The 27,704-nt window shown below is 34.4% G+C and overlaps 1 protein-coding gene across 3 annotated transcripts in view; it reads right to left on the minus strand.

The window, feature by feature from the left end:
* The window catches only part of ADGRL3 (adhesion G protein-coupled receptor L3), a 687,513-nt gene that overhangs the window by 217,792 nt on the left and 442,017 nt on the right, over positions 1-27,704 (minus strand). For all 3 annotated transcript variants that reach the window (XM_042984449.1, XM_042984448.1, XM_042984447.1), the window contains one exon: positions 14,404-14,484. In XM_042984449.1, the coding sequence (XP_042840383.1) occupies positions 14,404-14,484 (81 nt within the window). The remainder of the gene's footprint in view (positions 1-14,403; positions 14,485-27,704) is intronic.

The raw sequence follows: 27,704 nt of genomic DNA on the forward strand, positions 1-27,704 counted from the left end.
AAATGAATGAGATCATAAGGTATTTCTCTCTCTGCCTTATTTCACTTAGCATTATACTCTCTAGCTCTATCCATGTTATTGCAAATGGCAATATTTTATTTTTTTCAATGGCTGAATAATATTCCATTATACACACACAAACACACAGACACACACACCACCACCACATCTTTATCCATGTATTGATAGACATTTGGGATACTTTCATAGCTTGGCTATTGTAAACAGTGCTGCAATAAACAGGAATGTGTGTATGTCTTTGAATTCGTGTTTTTGTATTTTTTGGATATTCAACCATGCAATTACTGGATCATAGAGAATTCCATTTTTAATTTTTTGAAGAACCTCCATACTGTTTTTTACATTGGTTGCACCAGTTTGCATTCCCACCAACATTATAAGGGGGTTTTTTCTCCATGTTTTTGACAACACTTGTTTCTTGTGTTTTTGATTTTAGCCAATCTGACAGGTGTGAGTTACTATCTCATTGCAGTTTTTATTTGCATTTCCCTAATGTTGAGGGACACTGAGCATCTTTTCATATGTCTGTTGGACATCTGTAGGTCTTCTTTGGAGAAATGTCTGTCCATGTCTTCTGCCTATTTTTAATTGAATTATTTGGAAAGAGAGAGGACCCAAATAAACAAAATCACTAATGAAAGAGGAGAAATAACAACCAACACCACAGAAATAGAAACAATTATAACAGAATACTATGAAAACCTCCATGCCAACAAACTGGACAACTTAGTAGAAATGATTAAATTCCTAGAGACATATAACACCAAAACTAAAGCAGGAAGAAATAGTAAATTTGAACAGACTGATTACTAGTAATGAAATTGAAAAAGTAATCAAGAAACTCCCCAAAAACAAAAGTCCAGGACCAGATCGCTTCACAGACAAATTCTACCAAACATTTAACTTTTTAAAAAAATTTTAGAGAGAGAAAGAACACACATGAGTGGGGGATAGGGACAGAGGGAGAGAGAGAGAATGTTAAGCAGGCCCCATGCTCAGCACAGAACCTGATGCAGGGCTGTATCCCACGACTCTGGGATCATGACCTAAGCTGAAATTAAGAGTTGGACACTCGACTGACTAAGCCACCCAGGTGCCCCTCTACCAAACATCTGAAGAAGAGTTAATACCTATTCTTCTCAAACTATTCTGATATATATATATATATATATATATATATATATATCCTATATATCTATCTATCTCCTATATATATATATATATATCCTATATATATATATATATCTCCTATATATATATATATCTCCATATATATATATCTATAGATATATATATCTCCTATATATATATATCTATATATATATATATATATATATATATCTATAGATATATATATATCTTTTAAATTCATTCTATGAAACCAGTATCACCCTGATACCAAAGTCAGATAAAGACACATGATACCAAAGCCTAATAAAGACACCACAAAAAAAGAGAACTATGGGCAAACATATTTTATGAATATAGATGCAAAAGTCCTCAACAAAATATTAGCAAACTGAATCCAATAATATATTTAAAAAAATCATATACCACCATCAAGTGGGATTTTTTCCCAGGATGCAAGCGTGGTTTAAAATTCACAAAACAATCAACATGATATGTCACATCAATAAGAAAAAAAGATAAAAACCATTAAATCCTTTCAATAGATGCAGAAAAAGCACTTGACAAAGTACAACATCCTTCATGATAAAAACCCTCTGCAAAGAAGGTCTAAAGGGTACATACCTCAACATAATAAAGGTCTCATATGAAAAACCCACAGCCAACATCATAGTCAATGGTGAAAAAAATGAAAGCTTTTCCCTTAATGTCAGGAGCAAGACAAGGATGCCCTCTCTTATCACATTTACTCAACATAGCACTGGAAGTCCTAGCCACAGCAATTAGACAACATAAAGAAATATAAAAGGCACCCAAATTAACAAAGAAGGAATAAAAGTCTATTTGCAGATGACATGATGCTATATATATGAAAATCCTAAAGACTTTATCAAAAACCTAGAACTGATAAATAAATTCGGTAAAGTTGCAGGATACAAAATCAATGTACAGAAATCTGCTACATTCCTATACACTGAAGCAGCAGAAATTGAAATTAAGAAAACAATCCAATTTATACTTGCACCAAAAACAAACAACCAAACAAAATCTAGGAATGAACTTAACCGAAAAAGTGAAACACCTGTACTCTGAAAACTATATAACATTGATGAAAAAATTCAAGACAATGCAAAGAAATGGAGTCATTCCATGATCATGGGTTAGAAGAACAAATACTGTTAAAATGTCTATACACTCAAAGTGATCTATATGGATTTAATGCAATCCCTATGAAAATACCAACAACATTTTTCACAGAACTAGATCAAACAATCCTAAAATTTGTATGGAACCACAAAAGATCTTAAACAGCCAAAGTAATCTTGAAAAAGAAAAAAAAAAAACTGGAGGTATCACCATTCCAGATATTAAGTTTTACTACAAAGTGGTAGTAATTAAAACAGCATGGTATTGGCAAAAACCAGATAACATAGGTCAGTGGAATAGACCAGAAAACCCAGAAGTACACCAACGATTATATGGTCACTTAATCTTCAACAAAGGAGGAATAAATGCACAACGGGGAAAAGATCGTCTCTTCAACAACGGTGTTGGGAAAACTGGACAGCAACATAGGAAAGAATGAAACTGGACCACTTCTTTCACTTTTTACACTTATACAAATATAAAGTCAAAATGGATAAAAGACCTAAATGTGAGACCTAAAACCATAAAAATCCCTGAAGAGAGCATAGAAAGCAATCCGACATAGCCTGTAGCAACATTTTTCTAGATTATGTCTCCTAAGGCAAGGGAAACAAAAGCAAAAATAAATCATTGGAACTACATCAAAATAAAAAGCAGCACAGCGAAGAAAACAATCACCAAAATTAAATGGCAACCTACTGAATGGGAGAAGGTATTTTCAAATGACATCTCTGATAAAGAGTTAGTATCCAAAATATATAAAGAACTGATACAACTCAATACACATTCACTTTCATCCTTCACAGTTCAGCTGATAGTCACCTCCCTAGAGTGGTTTTTCTTTTCTTTTTTTTCTTCTTCTGATTTTTTTAATGTTTATTTTACCTTTGAGAGAGAGACCAAGCACGAGTGGGGGAGGGCAGAGAGAGGGAGACACACAATCTGAAGCAGGCTCCCGGCTCTGAGCTGTCAGGACAGAGCCTGACATGGGGCTCGAACCCACGAACCATGAGATCATTACCTGAGATGAAGCCGGATGCTTAACCGACTGAGCCACCCATGCACCCCTTGATTATGTCATTACATAATTGATCTATCGTTGACTTTCTCCGATACACGGTAAAGCCCATGTGGGCTGTATTGCCAGTACCCTGTAAAATGCATGGCAAATAGCTGGCAGTATAGTACTGTCACATCAAAATTCATCTGACTTAAATTCAACGATATGCATTCAGAAAGAATTTGGGGGAAAATCCACTTAGCATTTTAATCAATGACAGCATGGTCCAGAGTGACAGGAGGATAGGGACAGTGTTCCCTCAGTTCTCTGTTTCCCCACACTGTTCACCACGCATTGCCACAGCCAAAGGAGGTTTTAGGTATTTCTATTTTCACATTTCCTGATATCGAGGAATAACTCACTGTTGGATATATTGTATTTTATGGATAATTTAGAGGATGTTTGAAGATGGGTTATATTTTTGTTTTTGTTTTGACCTTGCTCACTAACTTCAGAATCTAACCCATGCATAAGATGCAACCGCATAGAAAATATTTGGTCAGTACTGAAGGAAAGTTAGTCTTTCAGAGGGGCACAGAGAAAAGCTAACATATAGTTTTCTTGTCTGATACGTGCTTGAAATTAAAGGCATAGACATTTACAGAAAAAAAATATGGTTATTTTTAATGTAAAACTACATCATAATTAAGCCAGTAGGATTTGAGGAGGATAAGAACATTGCAAACCATCTTGAGGACTTATTTTCTTGATCTCACCATGTCTGAGCTATACTGAGTCTTAGACTGGAACGATAAAGATTGCTTCTAAATTATATTAAGCAATATTTACATAGCATTTTATAGGGTATGGGTCAGTTTCACATATAATATTTGTTATTTGATACTTAAACAATCTTGGGAAACAGGTTGTTGCTGTGGCTATGCAAGTTTTTCTGTGATCATATAGTTAGCAACCGGGGTGGATTTATCAGATTAACAAGCATTAATATTTAAGCTGTATACTTCCATGTAATTCCATCTAGGAGAATGTGATGCCAAACTTAACAGGAGCATCTGCTCCAGTGAGGGAAATTGTCTTTTTTTTTTTTTTTCCCCTGAACTCAAGGACTGAAAATAATTGCTGGACGCAGAAATACAACTAACAGAGAAAAGTACTTCTTAGTACACACTGGGGGAGATAAGTGTCTCTTGGTGTGAAGGTAATACTCTTTGGGGTGTTACAGGATGAATAATAGCCAAAGTCAACACTTTCAATAGAGAAGAATGTGCCTTTTAGCAGCGGAAGAAACAAGATCCTCATTTGCTGACTAGTGATATGTAAGTGGATGTTGCGTCCTTAACAGTCCCAACGCTTACTGTCCTTACTGTCTAGGGATCCAGATGTATCTAGAGAAAAGAGATCTTACCTAATCTTAGGCAACTGACTCAGAGTAAAAGGTATTTTAAAATTTAAGGACTTATCATATATAAATTTTATCATGTTGTCTTTTACATCTATTGTAAAGAATTGTTATATTAAAGAAGATACTCTGGAAGGGAAGGATCATGTGCATGAGTACACCAAAAAATTGGAAACCCTGCAGCTGTGAACATTCAGTAGGTGGGAATAAGGGTGACTCTTCCATCTGGAAGTCAAAGCCTCCTCCTTTGTCCCACGCCAGGCTTTGGTAGTAGCAGTCAACACGACTGTCAGCTAGCTGTCTCCTCCAGGCAATAAGACAATTATTTTTAGTATACTAGTATAAAATTATTTTCATAAATAATAAGAAGCATTTGTGGGAGAGAATATTTAAAACTACAAAAATAGGATATTTTATCACAATGTCTGATTTCTTGTTTTATGGTATGATTTCAAATATTTCTGTTGAGAGAAACAGAAAGATATTTTATGAAAAGAGCAAAAAGGAACAGTGTAACATTAGAACAAAGATATTCTACTTTATTGAAGACAACAGACACACAAACAACTTTTGTGCCATATTCTGTTCTTAAGATGACTAATAGAAAAGGGTGAGGATTTTTCTTTAAAATACCATACTGTGGATAGTTAGACCCCTCCCACCCCATCCTTTGTGGTAATATGTTTCATTACTAATTACTGGCTAAAGTATGTTGTTTTGGAAATTAAGTCATAGTTCCTTTTGTATAAATGAAAAACTGCCAGAGCAGATTTTTTATAGATGCCTGGGCTTGAACCTGGTTCCAATGTGTAATACTTAATCTGACCTTTATGAAGTTAAAAAAAAATCTCTCTTCGGCTCAGTTTTTTCATTCACAAAATTACAACAAGAATACTACCTGCTTCATGAGATTCAGGAAATTAATGAAATAACGATCCATATCATATGCTTCAAATACAGCCAGGCACAAATGTTATGTGTAAATATTAAATGTTCTAACCATGTCCACTCAAAAAAGATGGTATCTACTGGAATATTCAGAAAAATATTATGATTGGTTTTCTATGGGAATTGGGAGAGAGGAGGACATATGGATAATTTTCAGTTTGTACAATTTTTAAAAGTTAATTTGAATAATAAATGTTAACTATTATTATTATTACTATCATTATTACTGACTAGCGATAAGAAGTTGTGACATTCAGAAAACGCTGAATATTTTCTCTATGAACAAGATAAAGCAGCTACACTCTCATCTTTTTGAATGAGAATAAAAGCCAAATAAAACAAAGATAAGTCAGTCCTGGAATCCATAGGAGCAATCATAGGAGGGCTGGGCTAGTGAGCAATCTTAGGAGAGAAAACAGGGAGCTGGGGAGGGGCATCAGGTAGGGAAGTATGAAATTCAAGGAACTGAACCCTGGTCATAGCTGCTTAGACACACATCCTAGTTCCAGAGACTTTCCATTCCCTGAGCAACAGGCTCCATGGAGGAAACATCACATTTGAGTCAAGGATCATTACCGCTGGATCTGCCACCAGCCACACTGAACCTGAAGGAGGATGTTCAGATCACAACGATATCAAGCCTCTATTTAATACCTTTTGAGTACTAAGAATATCATTCCATGAGCCAGTGTGGAAGTAGAATCCAAACAATCTCTATCTCCCTTCTCATGCAGGTTTATTGAGAAACTACCAGAACAAGATGACCAAGAACCTACTGCAAAAAACTACCAGGTCCCACTACTCCCTGGAATAATTATTCTCAACATATGAATTATGTACCACAAGGGCCTGCAGGATTGTGCTAAGTTGTTTCAAATGATAAATGTTGGCTTTTAAATAATAACTTATATTTGCAGAGTATGTTATAATTTATAAAACAGTCACTTATCCTTACAATATTGAATAAAAAGTATATTTTACCATTTAGAATTTAATTTCGATTAAATCCAACCCAATTCAATTATTACCATACAGTGTTACAGGAGTATACATGACTCTAGAAATACGATGATGATGACGAGTAAGTCTGAATGAAAAAGTGATAGTGTCCTTGTAAGACTTAAATGAGACAATGCAGATAAAATACTTTTTCCTGTGTCTGACACAAGACACATACTCCATAAATGGGAATGATGTTTACCATTAACAAGCTCTATATTGTAGGTATTCGCAGTGTACTTTAACACACAGTACCAAAAAATGTTTGGCATTTACAAGTGAGGGAAAAGCACGTTATTTAACGTGGTCAAAGCAATCTGTTATATGCAAGTTTCATGTTTATTCCCTTGGGTTAAGGGTGGATAAAACTAGGAAATTATGTTCTACCATATAATGTCTGCTAACAAGATAAGTTAGAAAAAAAAAAAAAACACACGAAGAATACTAAAAAATAGGCCTGGAGTCTCCTCAATAAGAATGCCAGATGTCTTGTTCTTATTTTATTTTAATCAATCTCAAATGTTTTTACATTCCACTAGACAATATCGTGCGCTAATGTCTCTAATGTGTGATGCTAAATCTTTGGCTATAGCCTATTTTTAATATAGATGCACCAGGCAGGACCATCTGTTTATTTTGAACTTTACAAAATATTTTCAACGTGGATTTGCTGAATGTAATTCCATTTGCACATGAAACTTAATGCCTGGCATTATTCTAGTTCATTGATTATGTGCCAATTGGACCATATTTATATTACTCTATTATAGCAAACTAAAAAAAAAATAGATGTAATCTTCCAATTACCCAAATATTCTAGCTTATTTGACATTAGGCTTCTAATTAAATATAAGATCTTACCTAAAGAAAGATTATACAAAGTAAACATACTGGTTTCGCCAGCTTTATTTCTAGTTGTTTACTGTATTGGAAGGTGGAGAGTACCAGTAACTGTCAAACTTTTTATACAGTAGAACATCAGAAGTATCATTCAGACTTTTTCAGAAAATAATGTCTTTTCTTAGTTCTTGACAGGAATTTATCTAACTTGAACTGCTAGTGATGTTATGAAGAATTCCTAGGTTGGGTTCTATAATTGCTAAGGCTCTCACACAATTATACAGGAAAACCATGAAGCAAAACAACATCAAAAACAAAACAATAAAGTCTCAACTCCAGGGCAGGCCTCAACTGGTGTATCTGAATCTCAAATAATAGACACCTCTGCTGATAGGATTCTGATTCAGCTTCCAAACAAACTCCCACCCAAGCACTTCATTGAGTCATTCTGCCCATAATACAGACACACTCTGGGGTAAGAGGTTTTGCATTATGAGTACTAGGGAGGCAAACGAAAGGTCAGGGACAAAGCACAGTTGGAGAGGACACATGACCTTCAGGACTGCAACTTGGTTTGTTTTTGTTTTTCCAGAACTGCGACTCTTAATGAATCTTGCTAAGAACTCCAATGCGTTGATTCACAAATCTGCTACAAAACCACTGAAGTAGTTTTTCATTCCCAATTATAGTATAAAAAATGGGGAAACATGTCTCAAAAGCATGTAGAACATATTTGCATTCAGAAACATATAATCAATCCCATTAAATTTACTAGAAATTATAACAAACTTGTTTTAATAATGAAAGGTTTAAAAATAATAGTGCTTCTAGATGAGCCTATTTTTTTAAGTCCTGATTAACGAGACATATGGCAAGAAAAATTACTATAGTGGTGAATGCTGATTCAGGATCTTATTTTTATTAAGTAGTTTATAGTGAGGGCTGTGACAATTTTTCTATTTATAGTGGCAGCTCTGGTTAATTACCTTGTAATGTATTGTGACATTAATGCACTAGTAAACTATTGGAATTTACACCCTTATTCAGTAATAAAATCTGTAAATTGAAGAATGCAGATAAAGCCATCACAGGCATAAATTATGTAACCAAATGCCACGTATGATTCCATTAGACTTAAAGAACAGAACCTCTCAAATTTACTTATCTGTGGGTAAGTTCCACAGAATTAATAAACTCCTGCTATTTTGAAATGTAGATTACATTTTATTCAAGGCTATTTAGTAACTTGCTAGTATATTTTCCTATGGTTACTAAGAGCATGTTGGTCAGAATTAAAATGCACAATCCTGAAAAAGAAACATTATGACAAACAAATGCATGAATGTCGTATTTTTTTTCCTAAAAAATGATAGAAAGCTGAAAGAAATCAAGACAACCGAAAGGAGGGAAAATAGGGACACGTGGATTAAAATCAAAATGATTCACAGGTGATAAAGAACTTGAGGGGATAAAAAAAGAAAATATGATAAAAATGTGATTTTTGACATATAATAATTATTATCATTGGTTTATTTTTATATTTTTAAGTTTATTTATTGATTTTGAGAGAGGCAGAAAGAGTGCGAGCTGGGGATGGTCAGAGAGAAAGAATCTCAAGCAGGCTCTGCACTGTCAGTGACATGGGATTCAAACTCACAAAACTGTGAGATCATGACCTGGGCCAAAATCAAGAGTCGGATGCTCAACTGACTGAGACCCCTAGGTATCCCATTATTACTTTTTTAAATGTTCATCTATTTTCAGAGAGAGGGGAGGAGGAGCAGAGAGAGAGAGAGAGAGAGAGAGAGAGAGAGAGAGAGAGAGATAATCCCAAGCTCTGATGTGGGACTCGATCTCACTAACTGTGAGATCATGATCTGAGCTGAAATCAAGAGTTGGATGCGTAGCCGACTGAGCCACCCAGGCACCCCTGAGATATAATTATTTAATTATTTTTCAGAATATTATTTCACAACACAATTCCAAAGTTACCAATTATTAGCTCACTATCTCAAATACTCAGAGCACAATCACTATATATACATAAAAAAGTACCAACTAATTCAAAATATTTCAGATAAGAACAGAATAAAATGACAAGATATCTGAAGCAATCTGATGTGTTTCTGAGTGTTAGGTAGTTAACATTTTCTATTGAAGAGTCCCTTGTGTTAATATTGGTAACCATATTAATAACATTTTAAACATTGCTGTTTTATTTTTTTTTTTTAATTTTTTTTAACGTTTATTTATTTTTGAGACAGAGAGAGACAGAGCATGAACGGGGGAGGGTCAAAGAGACAGGGAGACACAGAATCTGAAACAAGCTCCAGGCTCTGAGCTGTCAGCACAAAGCCCGACACGGGGCTTGAACCCATGGACCACGAGATCATGATCTGAGCCGAAGTCGGACGCTTAACCGACTGAGCCACCCAGGCGCCCCGAGACATTGCTGTTTTATATGGCTACTTTAATGAATGTCAGAAAATTAAATATGCGTTTCTTATAAAAATATAAGCCTACAAAATACATAAAGAATTAACATATAAAGCAATAATTCCTAAGACATCAACATGCAGGTAGACTAGTGGAAATTGGTATAGGAAGGGAAAATAAGATAATATAGAGACACAGAATATAGACTTTGAAATATCAGCTCAAATGTCTTATATTCTCAATACGTATATAATTATAGTAGTAGAAAAATAGAAAAAGGAAAGCAGGTTAGGTAATGTCAGTTTTTAGATACTTCAAAGGATATTTTTATATATCTCACATAAAAAAATCCAAGTATTGGAGCTAGAATTCCATATTATTTAAAGAACCTGATATCTTATTGTATAAATTCTTATAAAAACCTAGAATATACCTCAGAATTTCTCTCTGTATTAGATATAGACAGTAATAGACATATCTAGAGTTCATTTATATAATTTGACTGCATACAAAATATCAATTACAGTATATAGTTAATTAAAAATAACAAATGAAGAGGGGTGATGGCTGAAAGTTGAAGGGAAATACGTTGTAGCTCCAAAGTAATGGCGTTACTATGGCAACTCTATCCCATTATTAATATTTGTTTTTAAATGAATTACTAGTTTTTTTTAAAAGGCCAAGATTTTTTTCAGTGTTACGGTGATTTATACAAATCTCTTTATTTACCTATTGAAGTGTCCTCTTTTGAATACTGCAGTATTGTGGCACATGAGCTAATAACTCTTAACTGTAATTGTATTAATCACAGAACAGTCTAGGAATGGCTCTGGGTCAATGCATGGAAAGGAATGCTAAGAGAACTAGCAGTTATCAAGACAATCATTCTAAGAGTGCGATTTGAGGGAGAGAGCAGCAGAGACGAGTGTTGGATTCTAGTAATTCATTCTTTACCAGGTCAATACCATCACTATTTTGACCAAGATGATGTCATTTTATTTTATTTATTTTTTAAAAAAGTTTAGTTTATGTTGAGAGACAAAGACAGAGAGAGAGGGAGAAAGGGAATTCCAAGCTGTCAGTGCAGAGCCCAATGTAGGGTTTGAACGCATGAACTGTGAGATAAGACCTGAGCTGAAATCAAGAGTCAGACACAGGCACCCCAAGACCATGCCATTTTAAGGGGTAACTTTTAATAATGCCTACCTACCTTCTAACTCTTCAGGGTCTAGTTTATGTCAAGTATTTGCCAGGAACTTGATACTTATTATTTTATGTAATTACCCTAATGAACTTGGCTCAGGTGACATTATTATCCTTGTTTTACAGATGACAGACAGAAGCTGTCTAAGGTCTTAACTGGTTTGCCTGGCTTCAAACTCCAATTTCCTCCCATATGCTATAGAAGTGACCACAAAAGTACATAGTAATAGCCACATTTTTTATCTAGGGCCTACCACACGACAAATTCTATTCTATATTATCCCTAATCCTCACAAAGACACTGTAAAGTTGTTATTTCTGATCTTCTGCCTAGTAGTTGAGGAAACTAATGATAAAATGTCTGGAACTCCCATGTTTAAGTTAATTGCCTCTAAATCCCTTCATTTTACCAATGTTTGTCTTATTTCACTCTAAATTCATTTTACCCTTTTCAGCTTTGCTATGGTAGTCTGAAATGATCCCAGTTCCCCTCTTTTCTATATCCATGGTCCTTTGGATTGTGGCTTCCCAATCAACATATAGAGTCTTTTTCTCCCTTTTTATGTCTGGGATTGGCTATGTGACTTACTTTGGCCAATGAGACATAACAAACATGATACAAGCAGAGTCTTGAAAAATATTTGATCTTTGGGACTTGTCTGCCTGTTGTTGGGAATCCTGTCATAATGAGAATGAGCCTGTGCTAGACTGCTTGGTGATGACAGCCATACGGCCTTCATCCCAGATGACATTAAGGTGACTATCAAGCATGTGACTGAGTTCCTTCCCCTATAAAACCAACCAACTTGCTAGCTCCTAAACATCTAACTTCAGCCAAGTTAGCACACACACAACTCAAGTAAGTGTGAGAACTATAATAAATGTTTCCTGTTTTAAACTACTACATTTTGGAGTGTACTGTTATACTACCCTATGCCTGATTTTACCACACTCTTCCCAAATCAGACTGGGATGTCAGAAGAAATGAATTATATTAAAGTCACCAACTTGCATAAATGGACCTCCATCTTTGGTAGGGACAATATTCTACTAAGGATTAACATGTCTAAAACAATGCACCAATTTAAAATTCATCTATTCCTCATGATGAAGGATTATGTCTTAAGCATCCAAGCAGTTAATCCATATTAATTTAGAGGCATTTCTGCTCCTTTTCCCTAAGTCTGTTCACTCAAATGCTATGTCTCCTCAGTATAAAATATGCATGCTGAATAATAAGACATGGATGTCTTAAATGTAATAACTGAGGCAAGCACAGGAGACATTCAGAGAACAGATACACTCCCTTCTCCCTAGTGCATAGCCAAGGAAGCCCTGACAGAGGAACTGAAGACCTTGCCATAGTAGCAGACACGTTTCTAATTTCCCAGTAATCTTTTACCCGGATGACTGAAACTCCCTCCCCTCTGTTAATCTCTTCTTATCTACACTGGCTTCAGAGATCTTTTTCTTATACCAAGAACATAGTGTTATAATGCAAAACCTCACTAATTTAGAAAAACAATTTTTATTTTCATTTTATTTTAGAAAAAATATTTTAAAAATTAAAAGTATTGCAGGGGTGCCTGGGTGGCTCATTCAGTTAAGCATTTGACTCTTGGTTTCGGCTATGGTCATGATCTCATGGTTCGTCGATTTGAGCCCCCCATTGGGCTCTGCACTGAGAGCATGGAGCCTGCTTGGATTCTCTCTCTCCCTTTCTCTCTCTGCCCCTCCCCTGCTCACTCTCTCTGTCTCCCTCAAAATAAATAAATAAACTTAAAAAAAAAAAGTATTTCGTAACCTTTTTTTTTTCCAGGATAAAATATAACCTTGCCATGTGATACAGAATCCTTCCCAATCTGCCTTCCCACATCTTTTCAGTCTCTTCCTTGAGAACTGCTCTCATTTTACTGTGCACCAAGCACATTTCTTTAAAATGTCACAACTTTCACAATTTTGTGTTTTGGTTCATTCTGCTTCCATTTCATGGAATTCCATTATCATCCTTTCTTCCTTTTCTTCTTGAAAAAGGAGGATGCATCCTTCAGAACCTAGGTTGTCACCTTCACTTTCAGTTACTTAAAAATCAGTGTATAAGTTCCTCCTATGTCCAAAGCATAGAGCAGTGGCTGGAGGAGAAATAATAATTATGACACGTTTTGTCCTTGAGGACCTTACAGAAGAGAAAGGGAAATATGCATGCTGAAAAATAAGACACGGATGTCTTAAATGTAATAACTGAGGCAAGCACAGGGGATATTCAGAGAACAGATACACTCCCTTCTCCCTAGTGCATAGCCAAGGAAGCCTTTACAGAGGAACTGAAGATAAAGCAGAGCCTTCAAACACTGGCAGAAACTAACTGGGCAGAAAAGAAAAGGTAAGAGATTCCTGGCAGAGGAAAAAACATGTATAGAAAACTTGCTCATAAAAGGCAGACCTAATGACTTTTATTGTATCAAGTGATTGATACTGTTGAAGGTATAAGAAAATATCCTGAATCACTTAAATCTGAAAAAACAAATTAACCTTAGAATATTTGGTATTTATAAAAAAAAAAGTCTATATCAATTTCATCAACTTTGAACATTATAATACATTTTGAAAATAATTAATAATATTTATTTAAAGGTATAAAAATTCTGTATTTAGATATGGGAAAACAAATGTTACTTTTAATTTTTATTTTGTATGGCTGGTCATTTTTAAAAATCTTTAAACTGATGGTATCAATTTAAAAAACGTAATTTTAACATATATTTTAAAAACTAAATGATGATATTAATGCCATAATGATTTTTTAAAACATAATAAAATATAAAATATCATGTTGCAAGGAAATAAATGTCAATATGACGTAGTTTAAGGCATCTTAATTTCTTTTAAACCAAGTAGAAGAAACTTTTAGTGAAAAAAAAAAGTAATGGTTATCTGGTGATCTCTGAATCTAGGTTAGTTTTCAACTAGTCCTCCATTAGTTGAGTCACAATATAGCTCTATTTCTTATTTTGTTTTATGAATATTTCTCAGAACGGTATTTCATATTTTAGTTTATGAATAAGATTTGCTCTTTCTGTTCTCAAATTCTTTATACACAATCCCCACCCCCCACCCCTGCTTTTTAAACAGGTACTGTATTGCAAAATACATATTTATAACTATCTATAATTTAATTGTCTCCATCAAAATAACAAATAGTTTCTTTTTCTTTAAATAATAATAACCATAGTAATAGTAATAATAATAATAAACAACTCACCTCTCACAGGGGGTCTTTCTAGCTCTGAGTCCAGGTGAATTGGAGGAGAGATGTATGACACCTGCCCATGATGTGCCTGCCCTGTTGACCCAAAAATAAATATTAAGAAGACATTGAAGTTACGCCTTTATACATATATATATTTGATTTGTGTGATATCACATTATCTTTCTTCACACTGAAATAACTGTCATCAAACTGTGTCGACAGATCTATTCAAACACAGGAGCATTATGCATCATCCAAACACCAACCAATCACATCAGTCCTTTTTTTTTTTTTTTTTTTAAATGTTTACTTATTTTTGAGACAGAGAGAGACAAAGCATGAACGGGGTAGGGTCAGAGAGAGAGGGAAACACAGAATCCGAAACAGGCTCCAGGCTCCAAGCTGTCAGCACAGAGCCCGACGTGGGGCTCCAACTCACGGACCGCGAAATCATGACCTGAGCTGAAGTCGGCCGCCCAACGGACTGAGCCACACAGGCGCCCCATATCAGTCCTTCTTAACTACCATTTGTTTCTTATTATTGGATTACAGACTCATTGTGGAATGACACTTTTAAAAATACAATATAAATGATTTACAAAAAAATAATAAAATGGAAGGAAAAAAGACATGAAAAAACAAGTCCACATTTTTTATTGTTATTAAACAGACAATACGTAATCTGTCAATTTGCCCTGTTTCTAAAGACTTATTCTCAATTTACGCACTTATTTCATTGCAGACCAGTAATATACAGTCTTCAGACTGGCATCAATGTCAAATAACACTCCGATAGCACTTACTTAGATAACTTTATAACTAGTTAATTTGTATTTTATTTTTTTATAATTTACTTCTGTTATTTGAAGAAAAGTACCCCTTCGTGCTAAGTGTATTTTTTGGAAAAAATAATAATTAGCCATGATATAAAAAGTAGGCAGATTGTGGCACCTGGGTTATTCAGTCGGTTGAGCGTCCAACTTCAGCTCAGGTCATGATCTCACATTTTGTGGGTTTGAGCCCCATGTCCAGCTCTGTTGTTGACAGCTCAGACCCTGGAGCCTACTGCTGTATCTTCCTCTCTCTCTGCCCCACCTCTCCTTGTGCTCTGTCTCTTTCTGTCTCTCAAAAGTAATAAATAAATGTTTAAAAAAAAAGTAGGCAGATGAATTCATTTTCTATTCCTTGTAAAACATTCTGCCAGCTCACAAACATATTTGTAATATACTTTCTGTCTTACGAGTTAAGGTGTTGATTTGAAGGCCAAGATGCTGATTGAAAAAATTGCTAGCTTAAAAACTAAAAATTTTTCTAATGTTCAAAGTAGCTACTCGTTGCATACTTATGATTCTGTAAGCAATTAGAATCATGAGGTAAGAAAGCACGATCACAGAGTCAGTCCAATTGCTAAAGCTACTTTTTAAAGCTATTTCTAAAAAAGGTTTGGGTATGAGTGGAAGACCCACCACTTTCCTTCTACAATGGGAATATGCAGTTATATTTTACACATTTACTATAGCCATTTACAGGGTTGTTAATCTCTTTTCCTAAACAAGGAAAGTTAATGATACATAGATTATGATAACAGTTAGAGTAACCTTCCCGTTTCAAGTAATATTCGACTTGTAATAAACTCTGCTGATTCCTCTTATGAGGCACATTTCAAATAATTAATATGGCTCCCTGTTGATAGAAGCTGCTGTTCCTCCCAGCATTTTTCTAGCTAACGGCAGACACAGTGGAGACGTAATATACAGAGCCCCTCATAATAGTAACTAAGAATATTGTACATTCATTGGCCATGTTTCAGTGGAACACTAAAGGCACTGTTATAAAAGAAGTAAGACAGTGACTGTGCACTGTTAGCAGTCCATGTGTAATACAGCTTATTAAAAACTTCACATTATCTTAATTATAAAAATGCCTAATATTTACCTTATTTGCACACTTGATTGCAAAATCACTTTTTATTTTTAAGGTCCTGTGTCATTACAAATGAACTGGTTTGAAACTTTATTGATCATGTAAATAAAAATAAGCATCTTTTACATTATGTTGATTCAAGATAATCTCAGCATATAAAATAATATTGATTTCATATCTAAGCAAGGAACATGACTTTCACCACGTATAATAAGTATCATGCATTCACACAGACATCATCTCCATTTATGCAACCATGTCACTATGGGAATTAAAGGTAGGTATTATGTCAATATATTCATATTTTAAAATCAAAGGAACAAACAGAGGAAATGGAGTAACTTGCTCAAGCACACACAGCTAGTAAATTGCAAGGCCAGTAGTATTTTGACTCTGAAGTGTTTTCAAGTAAATCAGAATATTTTTCTCAAAGAAGGTCTCAGTATACTAAACCTGGGGAAAAAGTCTATAGATTTTAGTGATTAAACTCTGACAAGTAACTGCTTGTGCAACTGTCACCCCTACATTCAGTTTGAAGTAAAAAGTCCCTTTAAATGTCACATTTGCCTCTGTTCTTGGGATAAGCATGTAACTTCAAGAGTGCTCAACAGGGATACTTCAGGTAGCACGAGATGTCACTGTGTATATCCCTAAGGGGGTTGGAATATCAAAGAGGCAGCAGAGTGGGATGAGGATATTGACAGTCAAGTCCTGAACTTGGTTTGCTGTAATTTCCATTCTCTCTCCAATGAGAACTCTAGCAAACTGTGGCTGAGTTGTGGCGGGAAGAGCCACAGTGGCAGGAATTGACAGGGGCTCTCAGCCTTAGAGGAATGGCAGAAAGGCAGCAATAGACTTCAATTTGGTGATTGAGATTTCTGATCCATAGAATAAAATCCAGAAATTTTGGAGGTTGCTGTTGATTAACTACATAAACCAAATACTGAAAGAAAGATTTCTGCTTCACTTTAGATCAATGATACTCATGCATTTGTCTCCACAAATATACATAAAAAGTTATAAAACCTATTCTAATCTGTGCTTAACTAAGGTAATGACTCTCAGGGAGGTAATTACTTCTCATCAGGGACAGCATTGCACAACATGAGGAGTTACAGTTTGTAAAAAACAAACAACCCAATGACTATCAAAGATCTATCCCCTCATTAAAAATTACTGTAAAATAATAATAATAATAATAACAATAATAATAATAAACTGTGGTTAAAACAATAACTAACTTCCATGTATCTTCCTCCTAGACATTATGGCAAAGAATATTCAACCAAAAATGTGAAAACCAAAAATCTCCTAAAAAACAAGAGTCCAGAGCTGGACAGCTTTCCAGAGGAATGCTATCAAACATTTAAAGAAGAGTTAACACCTATTCTTTTGAAGCTGTTCCAAAAAAATAGAAATAGAAGGAAAACTTCCAAGCTCATTTTATGAGGCCAGCATTACCTTGATTCCAAAACCAGACAAGGACCCCACTAAAAAGGAAAACTGCAGACCAATTTCCCTGATGAACACTGATGCAAAAATTCTCAACTAGCCAACTGGATCCAACAATACACAAAATAATTATTCACCATGATCAAGTGGGATTTATACCTGGAATGCAGGACTGGTTAAATATCTGCAAATCAATCAACATGATACATCACCTTAATAAAATAAAGGACAAGAACCACATGATCCTCTCAATAGATGCAGAGAAAGCATTTGAAAAATACAGCATCCTTTATTGATAAAAAAAAACAAAACAAAAACAAACTCAAGAAAGTAGAGATAAAAGGATCATAAAAGCCTTACATGAAAGACCTACCGCTAATATCATCCTCAATGGGGAAAAACTGAGAGATTTTCCCCTAAGGTCGGGAACACAACAGGGATGTCCACTTTCACTACTGTTATCCAACATGGTATCGGAAGTCCTAGCCTCAGCAATTAGACAACAAAATGAAATAAAAGGCATCCAAATCAGCAAGGAGGAAGTCAAACTTTCACTCCTTGCAGACAACATGATACTCTACATGGAAAGCCCAAAAGATTCCACCAAAAAAAAAAAAAAGCAAAAAAACCCAAAAAACTGCTAGAACTGTTCCATGAATTCAACTAAGTTGTAGGACATAAAATCAAAGCACAGAAATCGGTTGCATTTCTATACACCAATAATGAAGCAGCAGAAAGAGAAATCAAGGAATCGATCTCATTTACAATTATACCAAAAAGCATAAAATACCTAGGAATAAATCTAACCAAAGAGGTGAAAAATCTATACACTGAAAAGTATAGAAAGCTTATGAAAGAAACTGAAAAAGATATAAAGAGTGAAAAAAATACTCCATGTTCATGGATTAGAAGAAGAAATTTTGTTAAAATGTCAATACTACCCAAAGCAATCTACATATCAAAATAACACCAGCATTCTTCAAAGAGCTAGAACAAACAATGATAAAATTTTTATGGAACCAGAAAAAAACCCAAATAGTCAAAGCAATCCTGAAAAAGAAAACCAAAGCTGGAGGCATCACAATTCCAGACTTCAGGATGTATTACAAAGCTGTAATCATTAAGACAATATGATACTGGCACAAAAACAGATACTTAGATCAATGGAACAGAATAGAGAACTCAGAAATGGACCCAAAATGTATGGCCAACTAATCTTTGACAAAGCAGGAAAGAATATCCAATGGAATAAAGACAGTCTCTTCAGCAAATGGTGTTGGGAAAACTGGACAGTGATATACAAAAGATTGAACCTGGACCCCTTACTTACACTATTCACAAAAATAAACTGAAAACGGATGAAGAGCCTAAACATAAGACAGGGAGTCATCAAAATCCTAGAGGAGAAAGCAGGCAAAAAACCTCTTTGACATCAGTCGCAGCAACTTCTTACTCAACATGTCTCCAGAGGCAAGGGAAACAAAAGGAAAAAATGAACTATTGGGACCTCATCAAATAAAAAGCTTCTGCAAGGTGAAGGAAACAATCAGCAAAACTAAAAGGCAACTAAATGAATGGGAGAAGATATTTGCAAATGACATATCAGATAAAGGGTTAGTAACCAAAATCTATAAAGAACTTCTCAAACTCAACACCCAAAAAACAAATAATCCAGCGAAGAAATGGGCAAAAGACATGAATAGACGCTTTGCCAAAGAAGACATCCAGATGGCCAACTGCACACGAAAAAATGCTCAACATCACTCATCATCAGGGAAATACAAATCAAAACCACAGTGAGATACCACCTCCCCCCTGTCAGAATGGCTAACATTACCAACTCAGGCAACAACAGATGTTGGTGAGGATGCAGAGAAAGAGGATCACTTTTGCACTGCTGGTGGGAATGCAAACTGGTGCAGCCACTCTGCTAAAAAGTGTGGAGGTTCCTCAAAAAATTAAAAATAGAACTACCCTATGACCCAGAAATTGAACTACTAGGTATTTATCCAAGGGATACAGGTGTGCTGTTTTGAAGGGGCACATGCACCCCAATGTTTATAGCAGCACTATCAACAATAGCCAAAGTATGCAAAGAGCCTAAACATCCATTGACAGATGAATGGATAAAGACACACACACACACACACACAATGGAGTATTACTCGGCGATCAAAAAAGAATGAAATCTTGCCATTTGCAACTACATGGATGGAACTAGAAGGTATTATGCTATGCAAAATTAGTCAGTCAGAGAAAGACAAATATCATATGACTTCACTAATATGTGGAATTTAGGATACAAAACAGATGAACATAATGGAAGGGAAGCAAAAATAATATAAAAACAGGGAGGGGACAAAACATAAAAGGCTCTTCAGTATAGAGAACAAATTGAGGGTTGTTGGAGGGGTTGCGGATGGGGGATGGGCTAAATGGGCAATGGGGCATTAAGGAAGACACTTGTTGGGATGAGCACTGGGTGTTGTATATGGGGGATGAATCACTGGAATCTACTCCTGAAATCATTATTGCACTATATGCTAACTTGGATATAAATTAAAAAAAATAGTAATAATAAAATAAAATAAAAATGTGATCAATTCAAAAGAGCATAGGAAGATAAAAAGCAAGGCAAATGCATACTGGTTTTAAAGATTTGACTAAAATATTTTAGACAGGGAATATACCTGCCTTCTCATTTATCACTTTCTTTACCATGCTCTACTGTCTTACACTAGACTTGTCCTGTTCTTGTAACAGAAGCTTTATATATCCAAGTGTGAAACCACTGCTCCAATTTTTCCCTTACTTTTCCAAATTAAAAAGATATAGATTTGTTTACTTTTTTTCTTCTGAATTTTATTTTATTTTATTTTTTTGGATTTTAAACTCAAAGAATCATATTGAGATTTTGATTAGAATTGCACTAATTCTTTAATTTGGAGGATAAACTTTTAAAATATTTTGTCTTCACTTTCTTTTAAATGGATCTCCATTTTTGATCTCCAAATTGATCTCCATTGTTTGAATTGTCTTTAAATAAGTTGGAATAAGATAATTTTTGAAAATGTTTGTATTTTGGTTATAATAATATTTCATTGTTTAATCATTCTATTTTCCCCAGTTAAACGAAATTTTGAAATTTTCTTAATAACTTTCATTGAACTTTTTTGATGGCTATTGTTGGATTTATTAGTTATTGACTTTGATCTTCTAGTTCCTTCAAGGTAGATACACTGATAACCAAGCTTAGTTATTTTCTGTGATCTTTGTTTCTTATATGAAATATATTCCCAGGTTAAGATTTATCTATATACCCTTTTACTTAATTATTTTGTGCCATGGGATTTAAATTTCACACATTTATATTATAGGATTAATGCAATTTAGAGGAGTTTCCTGGTGCTGCTATTCACCTGTCATTTTACCGTAAGTTCCTACAAAGTATTTACCAAAGGAATAAACAATACTGAATGATAGGTTTCATAAAAGAATTAAAAGGGAGAGAGAAAAAAAAGCTTCATGATTTATTGCTAAAGAGTCAAGGAAAACAATGGCAATAGGGAAATTGTTGGGTAGCTTATGGATTCTGGAAAAGCCATTAATGTTTTATTTTCCATGTCTTTTTCAGCTTTCATCTAATTTCTATTTTATTGAGGAATCCTGTTCAATTTCTACCAATTTCAAATATAGGAAAGGCTTGACTAGCATTAGGTAGAAGAGAAAAGCTTTTTTTTTTTTCTACTGTCAATACTTTACTTGTACATCAGAGCACAGAAATACATTTTTAGAACCACAGAATTTGGAGGGAGAAAGATATTTGATAGCTTATAGCCCCAACCCACATTTTAGAATGAGGAAACTGACACCTTGAGAAGTTGGTGACTTTCAAAAGTCAAATCAAGGTGGTAGTTGTCAAGAGGATGGTAAGAAAGGGATGCTTTACAGCTAGCCTGCAGAAAAAAATAAACATACCCTCACTGTCTTTTAACTCTGAAGCTTTATTTAGTAAGCCATTATTTTCAAGGCATGTGGGGCATAATCTTTCAGATGTGTTAAGACATTAATTATTTATTTATTATGAAACTACATACATTTTTCTCCTGTAAGGCTATATCTAAAAACCAAAGGCTGTTTAGTATAAAAATAAGATCATGTCCTGGGCACAGAACTACCTATGTTGGTATCTGGACTCTGCCACTTTTTAACCATTTAACCATTAGCCATATAACTAATCAGCCAGGAACTATCAAGTTGTTTAACTTCTATGTGCTTCAGTTTCCTCATGTGTATAATGGGGATTATAATAGCACTTACTTATAGGGGTGTTTTGAAGGTTAAATGAACTTATGCATATGTAGTAATTAGAACAGTGCTTGGTACATAGTAAGTACTTAAAATTTCTAGCTATTATTATTATTATTACAAATTCATTATATAATTAATTAATTTATCAGCCAATATTAGTTGAGTACCTGATACATGACAAATGCCTTTCTAGATACTTGGCATACGTTATACAACAAATTAAAGGCTAATGCACAGTCTTATGTAAGGGGAGACAGTAAGCAATTAATACAATCAATAATACATCAATGATACTTTATGTACAAGATGGGGCAATGGAAACAGAACACACTAAAGGGGATCTAGAGCAGCAGAGGCAAGCTGCAATTTTAAACAGATGATCAAGGAAGGCCTAATGTGATTTCCATGAATAGCATTTGAAGAGTTCAAGAGAAAAGTGACAATATCTGACTCTGATAGGAAACTGTTAAAAGATAAAAGTACAGATAAGGGCCCAAATCTAATATTAATAATGAAGAATAAAATAACACAATGTACTGTATCAGATGCTTTTTCCCCATGCTTTTGTATTTCAAATTGTACACATATTGATAAACATATTAATACTATCACCAATGACCGAAGAAGAAAAGAAGACATAAATAAAATATGGGTATAATTTGGAAATGAACACAACTTTCTTCCTAAAGCAAAAACACACTTCCCACCATAAAGTCCCCATTGGTTTCTCTAGTTACATCATCTTTCAATTCAAATTTTTCTCATTTTCTATACAGTAGTGTAAACAAGTTTAGTAGTATATGGCCCTCTAGGCAGATTTCATGCCTTTTGTTTGTTTGCTTTAAATTTTCAACTGCTAAACTTGATTATTTCCTCTAGAGGCATGACATTCCCCCTCCTTAAAAAACAATAAAATAGATCTCACATTTTTTGCTCTTGAAGTTTTAAATAATATTATCATTTTCCTTTTACAACCTTTAGGATGAGAGCAGGTTACATCTCTGAATCTCTCTGTCCTACGATAATAATGATTTCATGCGGAATGTGGGAATCTACTTACTAAACTACAGTTAAGAATGGCATATGGACTTTTTCTAAGTTTTTCAAACACTCTGAAAGTAGCTAAGTCTCCTTCTCAATGGTAAAAAAAAAAAAAAAAAGTTTAGTTTCTTGTTGAAAATAATCTCAGCTACTGATAAAAAATATCAGAGGTCAATATGTTGTTTGTGCTGATGGAAAATTGGGTGTGCCTAGCATTATAACAGCTTGCTTTTTTTTGTCTTCAAATCCCAGTCTGACTGTAACCATCTGGCATTTATAAAGTCAGCTTTAAGGTAAAGACGTAAACACCAATCAAAAGTAATCATCAAAGAAAAGAGCTGTAAAGTCGCCAATTTGATACTTATCTTTTTATACTGACTTCCTTTTACCCCTTTATCTTATTATTCATACTTATTCTCAGTGAATTTAGTAAAATATGAGGTAGCAAAGAAATCACAACATGCTTGACTTATTGAAGATATAAAGTCATTGATGGAGGCGCAAAGGTCACTGATGGCCTTCTCCCCAGTGGATATTACTTGCACACAGAAAACAGATGGAGTAATCTGAAGCAAAAGTAACTTTCTTGTTTGTGTGTACATGTGTGCATTTCATTCAGCAAATGATTTTTCAGGACTCACTTCCTTTAGTGGCCAATCTTAACCATACCATATAAGCAAGATAATACGCCTCCACGAAAGAAATTTAGGTTTAGATGTGGATTAAACAACAATAGTGAAGCATGATACATACTTTGATAGAGATCCGAGAGAAGGGCAGGACAACAGCATCTAACTGAGGTAACTGAAGTAAGAAAAAACAGTACCTGGAGGACACAATGTCAGGTGTTGAAGAAGGAGAAGGAACATTACACGTGGATGCTTACAGATCATGTGACTTAGAGGGATAGGGGACAGGGAAAAACAGGTGGAAGCAGGCAAAAAAAAAAAGATGATTTTAAAATAATAAACATTTTCAGAAATGTACCTCCCCCAAAAAGAATAAATAATATATCCCTATTACCCAGTTTAAACAATGGTCAATTCAGGGCCTATGTGATTTCCTCTCTGTCCCTCAATGCCCCCTTCCTCATTCCAGAATGTTTTGAAGCAAATCCCAAACATCATATAATTTCACTTGTACATTATTTGAGTATGTATCTATAAACATAAGGCCTTTTTAGAAACAACCATAAGATCATTATGATACCTAAATTAAGAAGTTATATTATGAAAAATCAATTTAATGTCAAATTCAGGAAAGCAACTGTCTGGAAGAAATCAACAATCTGAAAGAAACGAATTCTGCTGGCCTGCAAAATATCTCATTGGTCCTAGTGTTGAAATTGTGTTGGCCTGAGGAATGCTTTATATTAATGATGAATTTCAGGAGCTCACAAATATAAAGGGAAATGTATTTGACAAAACCACACACATATATTTCTCTCTTTCACAAGCATGAAAAATAGATTTGGTAGTTAAATGACAAACATCGAATTCTGGAAGCACCACTTCAAAAATTATTCCATGAAACCTCAAAAACCTATTGTCGCAAGCATTACAACAATAAACCAAAAAAATTGGGGCATTTATCTTCCCTGAATTTCTAGTTTTTTATAATCCTCCAAAAATAAATGGGAATGAATACATTAAAACTGAAGATCGTGTTAATAAAAATGATTATTTTCTAAGAGCCTAATACTAAGAAGCACCCGGCGAGCCAAATATTGTTTCCTATTTTAAAAACGTGAAATCTAAAGCTCAGTAAGGTTAAGTGTATTTTCAAAGGTTACACAATAGTGTGTGTGGGAATCAGGTTTCAAATCCAGAGACCATGTTCTTACTCTATAACTCACTGCCTTCACATCCTATAAATATACCAACGGGGGTGGAGAGAGAAGACAAATATACTATAATTTATGAAACATTAGAAATTTTTAGTTCTCTATTTCTAGACTACCTAAATTTAAGTGTTGATATTACTAAAAGACTAAATCACAGAATAATCAGGATTATAAAATTACTTTTCTTAGACGATGAGCAAAACATTAAATTCTCCTCAACAGGAATGTAGGTATATTAGCCCTCTCCTGGCTCTTTTTTTTTCTTTTAAATGGATGCCTTCAACAGGGCTAGGGTTCAGTAATACAGATCTCTTTGAATCATTCTGATTTCCAAAAACTGGAAAAAAAAGACTTCAAGTGGACTTCAATCCCCTCCTCTCCAAATTATACACACACTCACATCTTTGCTGTTTTTTTTTTTTTATCATCATTGTACTGAGTTCATGTTTGCACATGGTAAAGTAAGAAGAAAATGTTTTACTATCCAAGAGGTTAATATTCAGATGTATAGAACTGAGGGTATGTGTGTTCAGGGTGGGCAGCTATGATAAACTAGATTAGAAAAGATTTTGAGTAACGTAGGCAAACCTAATCAGGAGAACTGTGATGTTAGCAAGAACTTAGGGATCAATAATTCCAGTTGGTTAATTAACAAAGGACATAAAAAAGGCTGTTCCTAAGCCTCCTTCACTGCCAGAGCAACTCTGATTTAATTCTGAGTGTCTGAATTACAGTCACTTCAGATACTTTGCTTATAGCTTATGTTGGGTAGAATAATGGTCCCCCTAAAGATGCCCACTTCTTAATCCTCAGAATCTGTGTCTGTGTTATCTTAAGTGTCATAATGATTTTGCAGACATGATTAAGGTTGAAATGGGAGATTATCCTATCTAACGATGTGAATGCTTGAAAGTGGAAAAGGGAGGCAGAGGAATAAGAGGGATATATTGCAAGAGAGACAAGGCAAGTCATTGATGGCTTAGAAGACAAAGGATGTGGACCAGAACCAAAGAATGATGGTTATTTCTAGAACCTTAAACAGACAAGGATCCTTCCCAGAGTCTACAGAGATAACTGATTTTAGCCTGGTGAGACTCGTATTGAACTTTTGTTCTAGAAAAATATAAGATGATAAATTTACATTGTTAAAGCTTCAAAGTATGTGGTGATTTGTTCCAATATACAACTTAAGAACTGGCATTTATTTTAATTCTAAAAACTCTTGTTATTCAATGCACTAGTTATTTGAATAGATATTATATGTACATGATACATATTCAACTGGGACAAAATGATAGCATCTAACCCACCTGCTGACTTCCCACAGGCAATATCTCTTTCCAGTATTTTGTATATCTTTGTGGAGTTATTCAATATCTTTATAACACATACCTGCACATACACACATATGCTCACATGATCATATATATATATATGTATATATGTATATGTATATATATATATTTGAATTGTTGCCTATTAAAGCACACTGATATTCTGCATTTTGTTAAGCCTGTTCTAAAAGGTAGTTTAGAGCTTCAATTGTTTAACCATAATTTTTTTTTAATGTATATCGATCCCTACATTGCATTTTAAGAATGCACCATGATCTAAAATGTCACCAATGGCACAGATTTCATGATATTCTTTTAATCAGAAGTAGAACATTTCAAAAGTCAATGTAATAACTTAATGATTGCAAATAAATGGGTGGCAGAGGAATGATCACAAGAAGGATGCTAGAACTCTGTAAGACTAAAGTTGTTATGTTAACTCTCCTAATTCTCTTAATATTTGGGAATATGATTGGCCATATTACAAAGTGCTTTTGAAGAGAGAGAGAAAAAAAAAGATGAGGTGGTTTTTTGATATTTTACCTATGGTTAAATACTACATAAAGGGCATAGTCCATGAATTTCTTGAATCTATATTTTTACTTATAATTCAATTCACCTATCAAAACAATGTCAAAAGAAGATACCAATTATTTAACTTTTTTTAATATGCAGCCTAGGTATCAAATTCCAAAAAAACAAAAAGAGTGAAATAAGCTTTATACTTATTTTATCTATTATGATGGTTAAAAATGTGTGCTCTCCAGAAATTGTGTACCACATGAACAACTGTAAATGGAATGTATGTGTCTACATTTATAATTATATTTATGTTCACATATAGGTGCACAAACATCTAGGCTACTTTCAAATTATTCTAGGATTTCTTAAACCTATTTTAACATTTGCTATAATTTTATAAGCAACAAAAAGGAAACAGCCTTTCCCTTTTCTAATCAGTCTTAATTGGAATAGCAATCTAAATGTACACGTCTTTTAAAACTTTTATTATTTTAATCTTATTTATTTTGAGAGTGAGAGAGAGCGTGAGTGGGGGGGGGGGCAGAAAGGAGACAGAGAGAGAGAGAGAGAGAGACTGAGAGAGAGAGAATCCCACGCAGGCTCCACACTGCCAGCACAGGGACTGACATGGGGCTTAAGCCCATGAACCGTAAGAACGTGATCTGAGCCAAAATAAAGAGTCGATGCTTAACTGACTGAGCCACCTAGGAGCTCCTAAATGTACACATTTAGTAAAGACTTTACAGAGGACAATTCAGATATAAAACTCTATGAGGGTTGGAAGCATAGGAACTACAGTTTCCATGCCTTCTCTGTCATCCTAGGACCCACTTGAATGTTTCAGACACTATAAGAACTCAATTCATTTCTGGAGAAACTTCATATTA

Source organism: Panthera tigris, chromosome B1, assembly GCF_018350195.1.
Source record: "Panthera tigris isolate Pti1 chromosome B1, P.tigris_Pti1_mat1.1, whole genome shotgun sequence".
In the NCBI taxonomy this organism is placed as follows: domain Eukaryota; kingdom Metazoa; phylum Chordata; class Mammalia; order Carnivora; family Felidae; genus Panthera; species Panthera tigris.